The 18,236-nt window shown below is 49.7% G+C and overlaps 1 protein-coding gene across 2 annotated transcripts in view; it reads right to left on the bottom strand.

The window, feature by feature from the left end:
* Positions 1-18,236, bottom strand: part of SGIP1 (SH3GL interacting endocytic adaptor 1) — a 53,213-nt gene that overhangs the window by 24,252 nt on the left and 10,725 nt on the right. Inside the window, exons 2-10 of one of the 2 annotated variants that reach the window (XM_086902262.1) lie at positions 13,206-13,269; positions 9,585-9,609; positions 7,417-7,494; positions 6,475-6,531; positions 6,016-6,070; positions 5,004-5,179; positions 1,704-1,728; positions 1,323-1,374; positions 435-520 (exon numbers count right to left, since the gene is read on the bottom strand). In XM_086902262.1, the coding sequence (XP_086758388.1) occupies positions 435-520; positions 1,323-1,374; positions 1,704-1,728; positions 5,004-5,179; positions 6,016-6,070; positions 6,475-6,531; positions 7,417-7,494; positions 9,585-9,609; positions 13,206-13,269 (618 nt within the window). The remainder of the gene's footprint in view (positions 1-434; positions 521-1,322; positions 1,375-1,703; positions 1,729-5,003; positions 5,180-6,015; positions 6,071-6,474; positions 6,532-7,416; positions 7,495-9,584; positions 9,610-13,205; positions 13,270-18,236) is intronic. The other variant, XM_086902261.1, reaches the window with a different exon arrangement.

Below are 18,236 nucleotides of genomic sequence, written 5' to 3'. Positions count from 1 at the left end.
AGTCACTTGCCATGGACCCAAAGTTGCCATGGCTCCAAACTCACCTGCCACAGCCCCAAAATTGCACATCCTGGCCCCAAAGTTGCCACAGCCCCAAAAGTCACACTGTCCCCAAAACTCACTCAGCCCATCCCCAAACTCACTCAGCCCATCCCCAAACTCACTCAGCCCATCCCCAAACTCACTCAGCCCATCCCCAAACTCACTCAGCCCATCCCCAAACTCACTCACCACGGCCCCAAAAGTCACGATGGCCCCAAACTTGCTCACCCTGGCCCAAAACTCGTTCGCCCTGGCCCCAAACTCGCTCAGCCCAGCCCCAAACTCACTCAGCCCAGCCCCAAACTCGCTCGCCACGGCCCCAAACTCGCTCGCCATGGCCCCAAACTCGCTCGCCACGGCCCCAAACTCGCTCGCCACGGCCCCAAACTCACCATCCAACTTGTGCTCCTCGAAGGCCGACTCCAGCGGGGGCCCGAAGAGCGGGGCCAGCGCCGCAGGATCCTCGCTGGGTTTCTTGCTGTGGGGTGAGAGCAGCACAGAGCGGCCGTGAGGGGCAGGTTTGTGCTCCAGCCCCGTCTCTGGGGCAAACACCAACAGTTTCAGGGAGTTTTTGTTATCCCAGACCAGCAAAGACGGCCAAAGTCAGGATCCAAGGTGGGAAAAAGGGGAAGGAGAGTGGTAGGACCACGGAGCTGCTGGGACTCTGAGCTGCTTTAGTCAAAACTTTGTGGAAAAGGATTTTTAAAAATTAAATACTTGAGATCTGGACCATGCTCCGGTCCAACACACCTTGAGTCGAACCCTGCAGCTGCACAGGGCACATTCCCAGTGAGATTTGGCTTTTTTCCATAAAAACTTGCAGGTTTGCTGTCCTAAATCAATGCATTCCCCCCCAGGCTTGGTCAGCTCTCTGTACGGATCAGGCTCAAGGTGGCTTCCCACAGGGAATGTCCTTGGAGCTGTCAGGGATGGACACTGAGCATCTCATCCACCATCAGCCCCTCAGTCCTGCCAAAATCCTGGAATGGTTTGGGATGGAGAGGACCTCAAAGCCCACCCAGAGCCACCCCAGCCATGGCAGGGACAGCTGCCACTGTCCCAGGCTGCTCCAAACCCATCCAGCCTGGCCTTGGGCACTGCCAGGGATCCAGGGACAGCCCCAGCTGCTCTGGGAATTCCATTCCTCCCCCTGCCAGGGAACAATTCCTTCCCAAAATCCCTTCTAACCCCTGGAGCTTCCCATCAAGCACAGTGGGGACGTTCCAAACCCACACTGGGATGAGCTTCCTGAAGCTTGGATAATCCCACCCTGCACTGACCTGGCGGGGTCTGGCGTGGGCGTGGAGCGCCGGGGCCGCGTGATCTCCTCACCTGGGGCAGGACAGACGTGGATGAGAATCATTCCCATTCCAGAGCACCCTCCTGGCCCCCCGGAGCCCCCCTGCTGTCCCACCCACCCCGCTTTGCAGATCCTAAACCTGCTTTTAATTCCCATTTATTTCTGCACAGAGCTAAACCAGGGAACTGCGCTGGTATCCCAAGGATGTCCCCCACACCCTTCTCCAAGGAAAACTTTTGGGAGCCACCAGCTCTGCCACGACCACTTGAAACCAAATTGAACTCACTCCTTTCCCCCCGCTCTCCCAAACCCCTCTGGCAGGTGCAGGGTGTGGTTTTTACAGGCTGCAGGAGATACTCACTGGATAAATTCCTTTTAATCGTCCCCTGGAAGGAGAAACACAGGGATAAGTGGGACGCACGGGGACACGGGTGCTTGGCACCCCAGGAGCAAAGCAGCCCAGCAGAGGTGACATTTCCTGGAGGTGGCTGAACTCCAGGGAGCAGGAAACCCTACAGGAAACCCTACAGGAAACCCCACAGAGCAGTTCTGAGCCACACCAAGCCACCGCTGGCAGCTCTGCCTGTGGAGCTGTCCCAAGTGCCACAGCCACAGGGATTTTAAATCCCTCTGGGAATGGGGACCAGCACTGCCAAGGGCTCGTGGAGCACAACCCAAACCCTCCCAACCGCGGCAGCGGGGACGTCCCAGAACCAGCGCGGGTCTTCCCATCCTTGGGGACCCCTTTGCGTGATGGAGGTGCCGCTGTGGCTGGGGTGACACTGTGGGGTGTGTGACACCATGGGGTGTGTGATGCTGCTAGGTGTGTGACACTGTGGGGTGTGTGACACCATGGGGTGTGTGATGCTGCTGGGTGTGTGACACCGCGGACTGTGTGACACCGCCGGGTGTGTGACACCACCGGGTGTGTGACAGTGTGGGCTGTGTGACACTGCCGGGTGTGTGACATTGCCGGGTGTGTGACACTGCCGGGTGTGTGACACCGCTGGGTGTGTGACAGTGTGGGCTGTGTGACAGTGTGGGCTGTGTGACAGTGTGGGCTGTGTGACACTGCTGGCTGTGTGACAGTGTGGGCTGTGTGACAGTGTGGGCTGTGTGACACTGCTGGCTGTGTGACAGTGTGGGCTGTGTGACAGTGTGGGCTGTGTGACACTGCTGGGTGTGTGACAGTGTGGGCTGTGTGACACCGCCGGGTGTGTGACAGTGTGGGCTGTGTGACACTGCCGGGTGTGTGACACTGCCGGGTGTGTGACACCGCGGGGTGTGTGACACCGCGGGGTGTGTGACAGTGTGGGCTGTGTGACACCGCTGGGTGTGTGACACCGCTGGGTGTGTGACACCGCTGGCCCCACGCCCCGTGCCCGCCCCAGAGCCCCGGTGTGCCCCAGGACCCCATTCCCGTTCCCGGAGCGGGCTCTTACCGGGCTGCGCCGCTGCGGTCAGCGAGAAGGGGAGAGAAGAGACACCTGGTCAGAGAGTGACAGGTCAGCACCCCACGGTCCCCAACAGCCCGTGGGTCACCCTGGGAGAGCCCCCCAGGACGACCCAAATCCTGGGACACAGGGGGATTTCCCCGCTGGAAGCTGAGCTCTCTTGGAGAAACCCCAAGGTTTGGGTTTTCCTGCCTTCTCCTACCTTTGGATGTGCTCGATCCAGGTAAAACAGAACTTGTGCACATTCCTGGACCCAAACTGCACCCCCAGAGCCAGGCCCAGCTCTATTTTTGCACATTCTATTTTAAAATGCTCTAAGCCAGCGATAAAGGAAATTAAACTCCGTTCTACAAGGGCAGGATTGGCTATTTGCTTTTGGCATCTCAGCTCTAGACACAGGACAAGAGCACACAGGGCTGGGTTCAAACATTCCAGGAGATAAAAATTGCTTTTCTTACCGGACTTTTCCTCTAAAAGAAGGCAGGGAGAGGAACAAAAAAAAAAAAAAAAAAGAGAGGATGAGAAGGTGAGGGATTATTTCCCTAAGGAGGAATCGAAGATTTGTGTCGGGTTAAAGACGCAGCAGAGCAGAGGGACAGGAGTGCTCCAGCTTCACCCGTCACGTGCGAGACCGGAGGGACAGGGAGCGTTTGGAAATATAAAAGTTGGGTCTGAGCCAGGTTATGGAAAGAATTCCATTCCCTGGCCATTCCCAGTTGAGGCACCAGAATTCCCAGTGCAGTTCTGGTATGAGAACCTTGGGAATGAGGGTGGCTACGGGCACCTGGCACCGGCTGCCCGGAGAAGCTGGGGCTGCCCCTGGATCCCTGGGAATGTCCAAGGCCAGGCTGGAGCAGCCTGGGACAATGGAATGGGATGGGATTTTAGGTCCCAATCCATGGGATTTCTGATCTCCCTCCCAGCAGGGATGTGGTGCCGGAGCGGGGCTCTGCAGCAGGTTTGGGAGAGAAGACAAGCCCGGGATGAGGGCAGGGACCTGGCAGTGAAACCCGGGATTCCTGTGGATGCCAGATCCCTGCAGGCAGCTCCTGCCGTGGGCTCTGGTGCTTCCCTGGCCCGTGCCAGGATCCAGAGCATCTCCATGCCCCAGCCCACCTGCTCCCTTTGGCTGCATGGATTTGGGAAAAGCCTGGCAGGGGCTTTTCCCTGAGCACCTTCCACAGGGAGGCTCCGGCTGCAGCCCCAGGGATCACCCCAAGGCACAGCAGCGTCCCCTCCAACCCAGCACCCAAATCCCTCAGCCCCTCCCACGCTGGGATCCTCCTCACCCCTTCCCAAACAACGGCAAACCCCCAACCCCGGCAGCAAAATCCCCAGGAAAAAGAGGAGACAAAAATCACGTTTGGTAAAATGCACATTCCACCAGAATATGATTTTCCTAATATTTATATTATTATTATTATTATCATCATTATTAAATTGTTCATTTTGAGGTTGGGTTTTCCCCCTTTTTTTTTTTCGTGCTTCACAAAGCATCCAAGTGCCATTTCCAGTTCTGGGATGCCAACAAACAGAAACTCCCTGGTTTGGGAAGCAGAAACAAAACACAGGGATTTTATTTCAGTTTGGCTTGGAGAGTCATTCACACTTCAGACCCAGGTTATTTATAAATCATGGAAAGCTTTTTCTGGGAAGTCACCAAAGGCCACACTAAAACCTCCTGAAATCCCAGAATCCAAGGTTTTCATGGGATGAGCCAACAGGAATCTTAACAAGCCTCAGGAAAAGCGGAGTGGGGCGGTCTTTATGCCAAGCTGGACTAAGGAAAAACGACCTTTCCTTCCAGGAACCCGGATTCACCTCCAGGGTGGGAAACACGCCTCTAAAATCCCATGGAAAATCCCACAGATGCTTTCCTTGGCTTGGGAATCGGGGCAAGACCCTGAATGATGATGACTGAAAATTCTCCTGGATTGAAATTCCCCTTTTTCCTCATTGAAAAAAATGAGAAGAGGGAGGGAAAAAACCCCCCCGGGGAATAAAACACCCCGATCTCTTTTCTGAGCAGGAAGGGGAATTTTTACGATGTTTCGAACTGGAAACATCATTCCAACCCTCCTGAGCAGCACCTGCAGAAGGACCCTGGTGCTGGATTCCAAACCATCAACCAAGCTCCCACCGAGCCCGGGCCGATCCCTGCGGGATCCCTGGGAGCTGGGAGGAGCGGGAAGGGCGCGGGGACTCACCACGGGGGATGGAGAAAGCGCGATGTTGCCTACGGAGGCCTTGAGCTCGTCCACGGTGGCGGCGCTGCGCAGGACGTCCTTGGCCTGCAGGGGCTTGATCTTGATGTTGAACTTCTTGTGCGCCTCCTCCTCCTCCTCGGACTCGCTGGAGGAGTAGAAGTGCTTTCCTTTGGTAGGTAGGGCACAGTTAAGGGATTTTCCCTCCTCAGGGATCCCCGGCTGGGCTGGCTGGAGAGAGGGGATCTCGGTGGTCCCGGAATGCTGACCCCAAACTGGGGGAGGAGTTCCTGTGCTGGGCCTGTCGCTGCCAGGGGATAAATCCAGCCCAGGGGGTCTGGTCCTGCCTGGATTTCATGGAATTGTCCAGCTTGGAAAAGCCCTGTGAGACAATCGGTTCCCCCAGCTCTGGCCTGTGTCCCCAAGTGCCACATTCCCTGTGGATTTCAAACCCCTGCAGGGATGGGGACTCCAGTGCCTCACCAGCCTTTTCCAGGAGGATGTTTTCCCAATATCCAACCTAAACCTGCCCTGGAATTTGAGGCCATTCCCTCATCCTGTCCCTGTTCCCTGGGAGCAGAGCTGAGAGCCAGGAGCTCCTCCCTGCTCCTCCTTTTCTCTGGGATAACCATGGACATCCCGGTCTCCATGGAGCATTCTCCCTGCTCCTCCTTTTCTCTGGGATAACCATGGACATCCCGGTCTCCATGGAGCATTCTCCCTGCTCCTCCTTTTCTCTGGGATAACCATGGACATCCCGGTCTCCATGGAGCATTCTCCCTGCTCCTCACTCCATAGCAGTCAATCAAAGACAATCCCAAGGCCTCAGGGAATTCCCTCAGGAATTCAGCTTCATCTGCGGAGTGCCAGCTCCAGATGAAAATCCAAAGGTGGAAAGAAATAGGAATAATTATTAATAAATAATAAAAATAACGAAATGAGAAGAGCCTGCCTGCGAACCCCAGCTCCCGTTTCAGGACGGAACCCGAGAGACAAAGCCAAACCCAAAGGATATCTCCCGGTTCCTCGGGTCGGATGCTGTATCCCTCCTCATCCAGCTCCGGGGAGTTCTGGATAGGGGAAAAAAAAAAAGAAAAAACATAGAAAAAAATTAGGAAATCCAGGAAAATTAGGAATGTTCATTCCTGGAAAGCTGGAGCAGCCCTTTCCTCCTGCACAGCCCAAGCCCCCACAGCAAAGGGTGCCTCAAATTCCACCATTTGTTTTGTAGAAGGGAAGGTTTTAATCCTTGTTTATAATCCAAAGTTTTCTCTGGATAAACTGCAACACCCCATGGGCCAGGATGGAGCTCTCCAGAGCCAGCCCATTCCTGGGAATTCTGTTTGACCTGCAGGTGTGGGATTGGTGTCTGGACAGAGCTGATTTCACCCAAAGAGCCCAAAATGAGTGTGGGAACAGCCTGGGATCCCCATGGGAAGCAGCTGGAAGCAGGGAAGCTCCAGGGGACACTCACGTATCTGTCCCAGTCGATCTCCGCGTAAAATCCATTCGGGGCTCCGTTGGTTTTCTTCTGGAAAGGAAAATTCCCGTGGTTTAAATGGGGGAAGCAGGAACGCGGCACACATCAGAAATCCAACAGCATTCCCCGTCTCTGGAATTCTCCCACCCCAGAAGGATGGAAGGAGGGAGTTTTTTGAACATTCATTAGGTGGACATCCAGCATTCCTTAGGGAAAAGCGAGGAAATGGCCGCTTCTCCGTGCTCTGGGATCTTCCAGCCCATCAGGAAATGTTTACTGGGAGATAAAGCCCTTCCCTGAGAAAGGGCAACCCCAGGAAGGATTCATTCCAATCCCATTATCCCACATGCCAGGCGTTGTGGATTGGGGATGGAGCAGTGGGAAGGGTCTGGGATGAGTCCATGCCATGGAACACCGACACACACAGGAACTGCTGCTTGGGATCCAGGGAATTCCCTTTGGAAGAAGCTCTGGGCATCCATCACCTCTGGAACCCTTTCCTGGTTGGCTCTGAGCACTCAAACCCATCCAAACTCCCATGGCCACCACAATTTTGGGCACCTGAATGGGATAATCCAGCTCCCTTGAGCTTCCAGAGGGAACATTCCCATCCCAGCTCCCTGCCGAGGGTCTGGCAGAATGCACTCCCTGCTCCAGGGCTGGATGCAGCCCCTCACTCCACATCTCCCGAGGATGGAGCAGCTTCCCTGGGAGCTCAGCTGTGGGAAAACCTCCTCTGGATTCCGTCCCGTGGGAATTCTGGGCGCTGTTCCGTGGAATTCCTGCTTTTCCCCCATCCATTTGTATTCAACCCCGTTCCCACCAGCCTGGCTGACCCTGAAGTGCTTTTCCTACAACTCTGGGTTCCGAAGCGAGGGTGATTCCCTGTTTTCCACACCCCTGTGGGAGCTGGGAGCCGAGCTCCTTTTTCCTTACCCCGTTTTTATTTCCTCCTTCCCGCGTGCCCTCGGGTTTGCTATTGGAAGTTGGATCATTGGGATGAGGGCTGGGCTGCTGCGAGGGTGGGGGCGGCAGAAAAAGGGTTAAAATATCTTCTCCTCAGCCGGGATTTTGGGGTTTTTTCTTTTTAAAAAACAACTTTTAGGGACTAGGGAACACGGGTTTATCAGGAAAGGGGGGCTCAGCTGGGGCTCCCCCAGGATTAAAGGTGGATTTTCCTGTGGGCTCTGTTCAGCAGTCAGGATCTGCCTCCTGGCCACGCCAGCAAAAATTACCTGGGAAAGGCTCTGGAGGATGAAAAATGATATCAAATGTCTCCATCTGCAATCCCTCTGCCTCAAACACCTTCAGCAGCTTCGTTTTATTCCCTAAAAACTGCATTTCTGCATCCTTGGAGAGGACAGCCGAGGTCCCTCTGCCCACACCTGGCCGGGAAAAGCGGCCCATGGGATTTCTGCTGGAAGAGGGAACGGCCTGGGGATGTTCCCTGGATATTCACGGAGTTAAAGCTGGAGAAAAGCTCCAGGATCATCCAGCCCAAGCTGTGCCACATCCCCACCTTGTCACCAAGTGCCACATCCAGGTGTTCCTTGGACACCTCCATGGATGGGGACTCCAAACCTCCCTGGGCAGCCTTTTACTGGAGAAATTCCTCCTGATGTCCAACCTAAACTTGTTCTTTATCAATTTATCCAACCTAAACCTGTTCTTTATCAATTTATCCAGCCTAAACCTGATATTTATTATTAATTTGTCCAACCTAAACCTGTTCTTTATTAATTCATCCAACCTAAACCTTTCTTTATCAATTTATCCAACCTAAACCTGCTCTTTATCAATTTGTCCAACCCAAACCTGTTCTTTATCAATTTATCCAACCCAAATCTGTTCTTTATTAATTTATCCAACCTAAACCTGTTCTTTATCAATTTATCCAACCTAAACCTGCTCTTTATCAATTTGTCCAACCCAAACCTGTTCTTTATTAATTTATCCAAGCTAAACCTATTTATTATTAATTTCTCCAACCTAAACCTGATATTTATTAATTTATCCAACCCAAACCTGTTCTTTATCAATTTATCCAACCCAAATCTGTTCTTTATTAATTTATCCAACCTAAACCTGCTCTTTATCAGTTTATCCAACCTTAACTTGTTCTTTATTAATTTATCCAATCTAAACCTGTTCTTTATCAGTTTATCCAACCCAAACCTGCTCTTTATCAATTTATCCAGCCTAGATCTGTTATTTATTAATTCATCCAACCTAAACCTTTCTTTATTAATTTATCCAACCTAAACCTTCTCTTTATCAATTTATCCAATCTAAACCTGTTCTTTATCAATTTATCCAATCTAAACCTGTTCTTTATCAATTTATCCAACCCAAACCTGCTCTTTATCAATTTCTCACTGCTGAGCAGAGCCCTGCTGAAGGCACTATCTTTACTTCTATCACAATTTCCTAACAAGCAGCTTAAATAATGCAGGGAGGGCCCCAAGCTGAGGATTTTGGGTCAGACTGGGGGGAAAACCAAAACAATTCCTTGCAAGGAGCAGCTTGGCCCCCCCCAAAATTTTTATCTTTTTAAAAGCTACCCCAGCACTGCTCTCTCTGCTGAGCCTTGCAAGGGGCTTGTCTTCATTTTGAGGTGAAATTCTAAAATCTGGATTTGCTGGAGAAATAAACCCAGTCTGAACCCAGAATATTTTTGGTGCCCAACACTAAAAGAGACAGGGCCCATCTCTAGCAGGGACGTTTCTAACACCAGGAATAAAAGCAGCAATAATTTAAAATAAAACAAACCAAACCAAAACCACAAATGCCTCTTTGTTTTCAGGTTAATATAGAAAATAAAAATAGAGGTTAGAAACAGCTGCTCTGGCCATTTCCCCTGAACTCCTCAGGCAGCAAATCCGGCCCAAGCCAATTAGCAGGAGTGGAAAGGAGGATGAGGAGCTGGGCTTTAGCTCCTGCTGCCCCTCTCACGTCTCCCCGTGGAGATTTTTATAGGAAACCTGGAATTTGGCGCTTTTTTTAACCTGGGATTTTACATTTCTTTTCTATATTAAACAGAAAAACTGCTGACAAATGCTGATGGAGGTGGAAGGGGAGGTGGCACTGGAGGGGGAAATACTCACGATGCCATCCCTGTCTGGTGAGCCTCTGGAAAGAACAGAAAAAGGAGCTGTGTTAGTGCCCAAAGTGCACCCAATTAACCAATTAATTAAGTTATTTTAAAAAAATAAAGTAGGCAGAAAAAAGTATTTATTATAGTTTTATTATATAGAATATAATGAGATATTATAGATATAATTATTATAATTATAATATATAATATACAGTATACCATATACAATATATTATATATTATACAATATATTATACTATATTATATATAGTATAATATATAACATTATATACAATAAAATATATATTATACTTAATCCAATTTTATATGTATTATCTTATATTCTATATAATAAAACCGTAATATATAATAATGTATAATATTATATATTATGCCATATATATTATATAGTATACTGTATATATTATATACAGCATAATATATAATATATTATGTCTAATGTTTATGTATTATATAATATTATTATATAATACATATAATATTAGCTTAATTAATATATTAACATTAATATATGTGTTATTATATTTTATATAATAAAACTGTAATATATAATAATATATATTATATATCTATATTTAATTCAATGAAAATTTAATTTAATAGATTTATATTAATTATTCTATAATATTATTGTACAGTATTACATTATTATTATATTAGATAATTAGAATATGTAATATTTTATCACATGAAATTAATACAGAATCACGGAATTTTCAGCACATCTGAGTTTCCTGCTCCTCGTGGAACCCACTCAAGGACACAGAATTTTTGCCCTCCCGTTATCAGCTGATACATTTGAGGTTTATCAGTAAATAAAGCGCTGCTGGCGCTGTCCCAGCCACATCCCTGCCCTTCTGCAGGAGGCAAAAATCCCATCGGGAGGAATTCCCAGGCTTTAGTTCTGCCAGGAGATGCTGAAGGGATTGGGAAACCGCTGAGGCTCCCAGAGATGGGATTTGGGATCTGGGCTGGCTCAGGGCAGCTCCGCAGCCACATCCCGACCATTCCGAGGGGCGTAGGGAGCGCGAATGCCCACGGATTCCAGAGGGGTTCCCGCACATCCCGAATTTCCTGCGCTGCCAGGGATGCACCACCGGCTCACACCTGACTCGGGGCGTCACTCGGAGCCCCTTGGATTCACCGGGAATAACGCCATTCCCAAAGTTCTCCATTAATCCGTGCCTGTGTCCCAGCTCTATTTATCTCCATCTCTTTGCACAAAAGTCCCTGAAATCCTTCAGAGGTGGCAAAAATCGCTTCTGCTCCTGCTCACTGCGTGATCCCCAGCACAGGGGGTGGTGCCTCCTGCTCCCATCCCAGCTGGAATTGCTGGGGAGAGTCTCCCCAGGTGGGGGAAGAGCAGCAGCTCCAGCCGAGCCATTCCAGCCCCATCAGCAGCTCCAGGGACCCCGTGCGCTGTCCTGGGTGGCTGCAGGGTGTGGCAGATGCCACCATCCCTCCCATTCTTCTCCATTCCATCCCTGACTTCCTTCTCCATTCCATCCCTGACTTCCTTCTCCTGTTCCATCCCTTCCTTCTCCTGTCCCATCCCTGACTTCCTTCTCCTGTCCCATCCCTGACTTCCTTCTCCATCCCTGACTTCCTTCTCCTGTCCCATCCCTGACTTCCTTCTCCCGTCCCATCCCTGACTTCCTTCTCCCGTCCCATCCCTGCCTTCCTTCTCCTGTCCCATCCCTTCCTTCTCTCGTTCCATGTCTGCCTTCCTTCTCCATGCCTGCCTTCCTTCTCCTGTCCCATCCCTGACTTCCTTCTCCCGTTCCATGCCATCCCTTCCTTCTCCTTTCCATCCCTTCCTTCTCCTGTTCCATCCTTTCCTTCTATCCCGTTCCATCCTTTCCTTCTATCCCGTTCCATCCTTCCCTCCCCTCCCTTCTCTCCCATTCCATCCCTCCTTCCCTTCTCTTGTTCCATCCCTCCATTCTCCCTTTCCATCCCTCCCTTCTCCCTTTCCATCCCTCCCTTCTCCCTTTCCATCCCTCCCTTCTCCCTTTCCATCCCTCCCTCCCTTCTCTCCCGTTCCATCCCTCCCTCCATTCTCCCTTTCCATCCCTCCCTTCTCTCCCGATCCCTCCCGCCTGCAGGGATTTGGATTTGGAGATCGCCCAAAGCCCTTGGGGGTGTGACCGCGCCGTGACCCCGCCGTGCTAATCACGGCTGCTGCTAATTGCAGCGTCCTCCGGGGTGGCCTCTCGGCGACCTCCCCAGCGCCCTGGGATCCCTCCTGTCCCTGCCAGCAGCTCCCCGACCTGCCGGGAGCAGCGGGATGGAGCCATGGAAATCTCAGCGCTGGATAAAGCCATTTTTCCATGGGAAGATGCAAAGAAGCCTCATTCCCGCCCATCCTGATAAATTATGGATGAACTCATGCCCAGCTGGAGCTGCCACAGCCCGGTGGATGGATGCCACCATCCGCAGGATGCATCTCGGGGATGTAAATCCCTCTTTTGGGATGCGCTCCGTGCGTCCCGTGCTCTGGGACAGCAGGAAGAGCCCGGCCGAGCTGCCAGTGCCACCAGGGACAGCTGGCCAGGCCTGGGATCTGTCCCTTGGCATGGGAAACCTCCAAACAGCTTCCACCGGGACATGGAACAGCTCAGGGAAACAAATCCAGGTGGAATAAAAGGAAAAGCCTTGGAGTTTCTGCCGAGATGTGGAAGAGCCGAGTGGAGCTGCAGGAGGGGCCTGTCCCTGCTGCCTGTCCCCACTGTCCCCAGGATGTGGTGGCTCCTGTGCCACAGCTCCGTGGCCACAGCCGTGGGGGCTGAGAATCATGGAATTGTTTGGGCTGGAAAAACCCTCTGAGACCATCAAATCCAAGCATTCCCACCGCTGACCATGTCCCCAAGTGCCACTTCCACAGGGATTTTAAATCCCTCCAGGGATGGGATGGACTCCTGAGCAGCTGTGCCAGGGCTGGACAACCCTTTCCAGGAAGGAATTTTCCCAAATATCCAACCCAAACCTCCCCTGGCCCAGCCTGAGGCCGTTCCCTCTCCTCCTGTCCCTGTTCCTGGGAGCAGATCCCAAATCCCCCCAGCTGTCCCCTCCTGCCAGGGACTTGTGCAGAGCCAGAAATTCCCCCTGAGCCTCCTTTGCTCCAGGCTGAGCTTTCCCAGCTCCCTCAGGGATTCTCCAGCCCCTTCCCAGCTCCCTCAGGGATTCTCCAGCCCCTTCCCAGCTCCCTCAGGGATTCTCCAGCCCCTTCCCAGGCCGGGCTCAGCCCCCACCCCCAGCATCCCCCACCAGATGTGGGAAGAATCCAGATGTTTTCTGGGAAGTGAAACCCCTGTGCTGCACCAAGCCCTGCACCTTCCTCACCCCGAGCTGCCCCAAACCTGCAGAAACACCAGAATAAATCAAATTTACATTTCCAAGGAGCTCTGCAGAGCTGAATCCGCTCCAGCTCCAGGGACTCCTTTTCCAGCGAGCCCCAAAAATCCCCCGGGCACCAAGAACCCCGCAGCAGCTCCCAGGAAATCCCGCACTGGGAAACAGCTGGAACGAGCTCGCTGCTCAAACTCCATCCAAAGATAACAACGGCCTGGGATGCCCCAAATTCCAAACCACATCCAAACCATCAACTCACGTGGAGTCAGTGTCCTTTTCTTTCTTGCGTATCCCAAAGGCCTTCCTGGTGCGTTTTTTCAGTCCTGGGGGAGAAAGGAACACAAAGGAAAAGGCAATATTAAAATTCCAATAAATCCTCCTGAAGGTTCCTCCTTCCCTCGCCGGCTGTGATCCATAAATGAGGTGGGAAAAGGGATCCCAGGAGCGAGGAGCTGCCAGGAGGTTGTGGGGACATTTCTTTCTGCCTTTTTTTTGTTCATTTAATGCTTATTAACTCCCTCCCAGAGTGGGGAACAGAGTTATTGCCCACTTAATATCCCACTCTCCATATTTATTTCCCAGTTAATATTTCCCACTCAATATTTATTTCCCAGTTAATATTTCCCAGTTAATATTTCCCACTCAATATTTATTTCCCAGTTATTATTTCCCAATCAATACTCATTTCCCAGTTATTATTTCCCAATCAATATTTATTTCTCAAATAATATTTTCCACTCAATATTTATTTCCCAGTTATTAATTCCCAATCAATATTTATTTCCCACTCCATATTTATTTCCCAATTAATATTTCCCACCCAACATTTCTTTCCCACTCAATACTTCCCAGTTATTATTTCCCACTCCATATTTATTTCCCAGTTAATATTTCCCAGTTATTTTCCACTCAATATTTATTTCCCAGTTAATATTTCCCAATCAATACTTCTTTCCCTCTCAATATTTATTTCCCAATTAATATTTCCCACTCAATATTTCCCAGTTGTTTCCCACTCAGTATTTGTTTCCCAGACATTATTTCCCAATCAATATTTATTTCCCACTCAAAACTTATTTCACAATTAATATTTCCACTCCGTATTTATTTCCCAGTTAATAATTCCCACTCAAGATTTATTCCCCACTCAATACTTTCCAGTTATTGTTTTCCACCCCATATTTATTTCCCAGTTATTAATTCCCAGTTAATATTTCCCACTCAATGTTTTCCACTCAATATTTGTTTCCCAGTTGTTATTCCCAATATTTCCTCCTTTTCCGTGCTGTTTTTTGGGCACTGGTGAAAGGAGGAAAAACCCCCCTGAGGTTTAAATCCCAGTTTAAACCCCGAGCTTGGTTGTGCTCAGCTCTGATTTTTATCTGCACAACGCCTGGGACCGAGGATGCCGGAGCCAGCCGGGAAATCCTGGAATTCCAGGGCCCCCAGGAACCACCACAACCCTTGGGAAGCAGATGGAGCACAGTGGGTTTCTCCAAGCTTCTCCCTCTTTCTGCAGAATGCCAGGATGATTTGGGCTGGAGGGGATTTTAAAGCTTTTCCTGCTTCCCACGGGCAGGGACATCTTCCCCCATCCCAGGTTTTCCAGCCTGTGGGATCCATACATTCCATAAAAGCAGCTGAACCTCGCAGGCTCACCCATTCCTGGATATCTCTGCTTTCCCAAATCCATCCTTTTCCCCATCCCCACAGCTCCAGGGCTCAGGTGAGGCAGCAATAACCGAGGAATATTCCCATTAATGTCCCCCCTGGATATTCCTGGTGCTCCAGACCCCGAGAGGAGCGGGAGGAGCCCCAGGGCTGAGCTGATTTTTGGGATCCTCCGAAGCAGAGCCCGGATCTGCCTGGAATGAGCTCCAGAGCTCGGTTATGTAAGAATTCCATCTGCCTGCAGCGGTGGGGATGGAGGGGAAAACGGGGATTTTTGGGAAAGGGGGAGCAGAAAGGAGGGGCTCCGAGAGCAGAAAATCCCCCAAACCCCCCTGTTCACCCCAAGGTGACACCACAAAGGGCTCAGAGTGGGGGTTCCCAGGATTGGGATCTCCCAGGAGATCCCGAGCCCCCTGGCACAGGAAAATTCCCAATCCAGAGGGGCAGGGACTGAGCCGAGGGTTGGGATTTGCTGCTCCCCAAACCCTCTCAGGAGGTTTTAGGGATGAAGCACCTCGAGACCTTCCTGGCAAGACTCAGCCCGATAAGAGAGAACTGAATCCTTCCATGAACATCACAGAAATCCTGCCTGGAATTCTCTGAGCTGGAAATTCCAGAGAAGATAAGAGAGAACTGAATCCTTCCATGAACATCACAGAAATCCTGCCTGGAATTCTCTGAACTGGAGATTCCAGGAAAGAATCAAATCTTTCCATGGACATCCCAGCCTTGGACCACCAAAATCCCACCTGGAATTCTCTGAACTGGAAATTCCAGGAAAGAATCAAAACTTTCCATGGACATCCCAGCCTTTGATCACAAAAATCCCACCTGGAATTCCCTGCACTGGAGATTCCAGAGATGAATCAAATCTTTCCATGGACATCCCAGCCTTGGATCATAGAAATCCCACCCGGAATTCCAGGACTGCCAGAACAATCCCAGGCTGATCCAGCCCTGCTGGATCTCACCTCAAACACAAAAATCTCCCCAAATCCAGGGCGTTATCCAACCCCTTCAACCCTTTTTAATTCCCTGCTATCCATAAAAATTCCATCAGGGAAACACAATTCCCTGTTTAAAACTGCAAAACTCCCTCTGTTTTCCTTTTGAGAAGGACCAGCATCATTTAATAGCTAATAAAAATATTAGAAAGATAAATAAGTATTAGAAATGCCAATAAAAATGTTATAAACAAAAATAAAAAAATAAGAGAAACGCCAATAAAAATATGAGAAACATCAATAAATATTAGGAATGCAAATAAAAATATTATAAATGCCAATAAAATATTAGAAACGCCCATTAAAATATTAGAAATGCCAATAAAAATGGTAGAAATGCCAATAAAAATATTAGAAATGCCCATAAAATATTATAAAAAAATAAAAATATTAGAAATGCTGATAAAAATATTAGAAATACAAATAAATATGACTATAAATAAAAATATTAGAAATACGAATATAAAGATGAAAAATACATATATAAAATAATATACTAAAGAATATATAAAATAATATATTAAAAAGATAGATACAATATAGATATAATGTAGATATTAAAAATACCTCCAAAATACCTTAAAAATTGAAAATAATAATATATAATAATACCTAAAAAAAATCTAAAAATATCATTATTTATATCACATATAATTATATAAGAAATAAAATATATCATATACAAATACATGATAAATGACACATCTCATAAATGAATAGATAAAAATTTTGGGGCTGTCCTGTAGGAATTCCTGCCCTTCTCCCACCAACCCCTCTTCCCTTGCACAGGAAATTTTGGGATTGGGAATAAAAAAATTCGGGATATCAAAAAATTTGCAGCCCCAAACCCCTCCCAGCAGCTCAAAGATTCCAGCCCAGCGCCCGCACTTTGCCCCATTTTCTGCTGGGTAATTAAATTAATTAACGCCTTCCCAGCATTCCAGAGGGCTCGGGAGCGGCTCAGGGATAACCTGAGCCCTTCCCCATGGCATTAATATTAATTAATTCTCATTAATATTAATTATTAGTCATTAATATTTCAGCTCCCCTCCTTTCCCGGCCTGATCCCGGATCTGGTTCCAGGGACGAGGAACACCAAAGGAGCCCCGGGAGAGGTTGTGGCACAAATCCTTTGGGATTGGCCTCGGTGGCCCCGGATCCAGCAGCAAATCCAGCACTTGGGAAGTTGGGAATGTTCATCTGGAGAGGAGAAATTCCAGGGAGAGCTCAGAGCTCCTTCCAGGAGCTCCAGGAGAGCTGGAGAAGGGCTGGGGACAAGGGATGGAGGGACAGGAGCCAGGGAATGGCTCCCAGTGCCACTTCCCAATATCCCAGATGGGACACGGGGACATGGGCTCCCTGCGAGGGTGGGGAAGGGCTGGGATGGAATTCCCAGAGCAGCTGGATCCCTGGAAGTGCCCAAGGCCAGCCTGGGACGTGTCCCTGCCCATGGGATGAGCTTAAAGCTCATCCTTTCCAACGAAACAATTCCATGATTTTATGGCTACAGCTCTCCCAGGCTCCTCCTCCCTGCTGGAAGAAGGGAAATGAAAAAGGAAGGAAAAGGGATTTTCCGGAGCAGGACATTGTTGGCATTTCACCTGTGGCTCCGAGGAAAGAAAATCCTTGAAAATCCAAGTGAGCAACGCTTGGCTGTTGGGGTGGGGGTGGTTCCTTGGAAAAATACAGATAAAAGCTGGAAGGTTTGGTCCTGATCAGAAATTTGGGTAAAAAGGCACCGAAGGAGGAGCAGGGTTAGTCCAGGAATGGGAATGTGGGAATGTGGGAATGAAGGATCTCGCTCCAGTGGACAGAGGTGATCCAAAATCCAGCCCCATTCCCAGCCCTGAGGGTAATTCAGTCTCTGAACTCTGCCCGAGGGGGATGAATTCACATCCAGCCCTTTTTCCCAGCCCATTCCAGGTGGGAGGGGATCCCAGGAGGTTCTGTGGGCACCCCTGGGTTTGGGGCTGTGTCCCCCTGTCCCAGAGCAGGATCCAGCCCCGCATTCCCAGCGGGATTTGGGCTCCCAGGACCTCCCCAGACCTTCTGCACCTTCTGCCCTTTGCCAGCTCCCCAAATATTCACGGAATTGGAGCTGGGAGCTCCGAGGGCTGGGAATGCTGGGGGTGAAACCTGCCCCATGCACAGTGAGGGAACGCTGGCTGCTTTGGAATCATGGAAATTTTAGGCTGGAAAAACCCCCCAAGATCCAGAAATCCAAATCCAACCATTCCCAGCACTGCCAAGGCCACCACTGTCCCCAAGTGCCACATCCACATGGCTTGAAATTCCCCCTCAGGGAATTTCCAGAGCTGGAAGAAACCCCTTTCCATGAAGAAATATTCCCAAAAATCCAACCAAAAGCTCCCTGGCATTAAACACAGCCAGGCACAAAGCCCTGGGCTGGATCAGCTCAGCTCAAACACCTCAGGGACCAGATTCCAGCTGCAGAATATTCCCAGGATTCGGGAATAAACCCCAAAGCACAGAAATGATCCATATCCCACATGGAATAAACCACACAGGGCGGGGCTTGAGCCCTAAGCAAAACTCAGGATTGGGAGAAACTCTCCTTAAAATTCACGGCAACCCCAGCAGGATTCATCCCAAAA

Source organism: Cyanistes caeruleus, chromosome 9 (assembly GCF_971803275.1).
Source record: "Cyanistes caeruleus chromosome 9, bCyaCae1.hap1.1, whole genome shotgun sequence".
In the NCBI taxonomy this organism is placed as follows: domain Eukaryota; kingdom Metazoa; phylum Chordata; class Aves; order Passeriformes; family Paridae; genus Cyanistes; species Cyanistes caeruleus.
The sequence above is the reverse complement of the archived record's forward strand: the minus strand, read 5'-3'. Positions and strand labels throughout refer to the sequence as shown.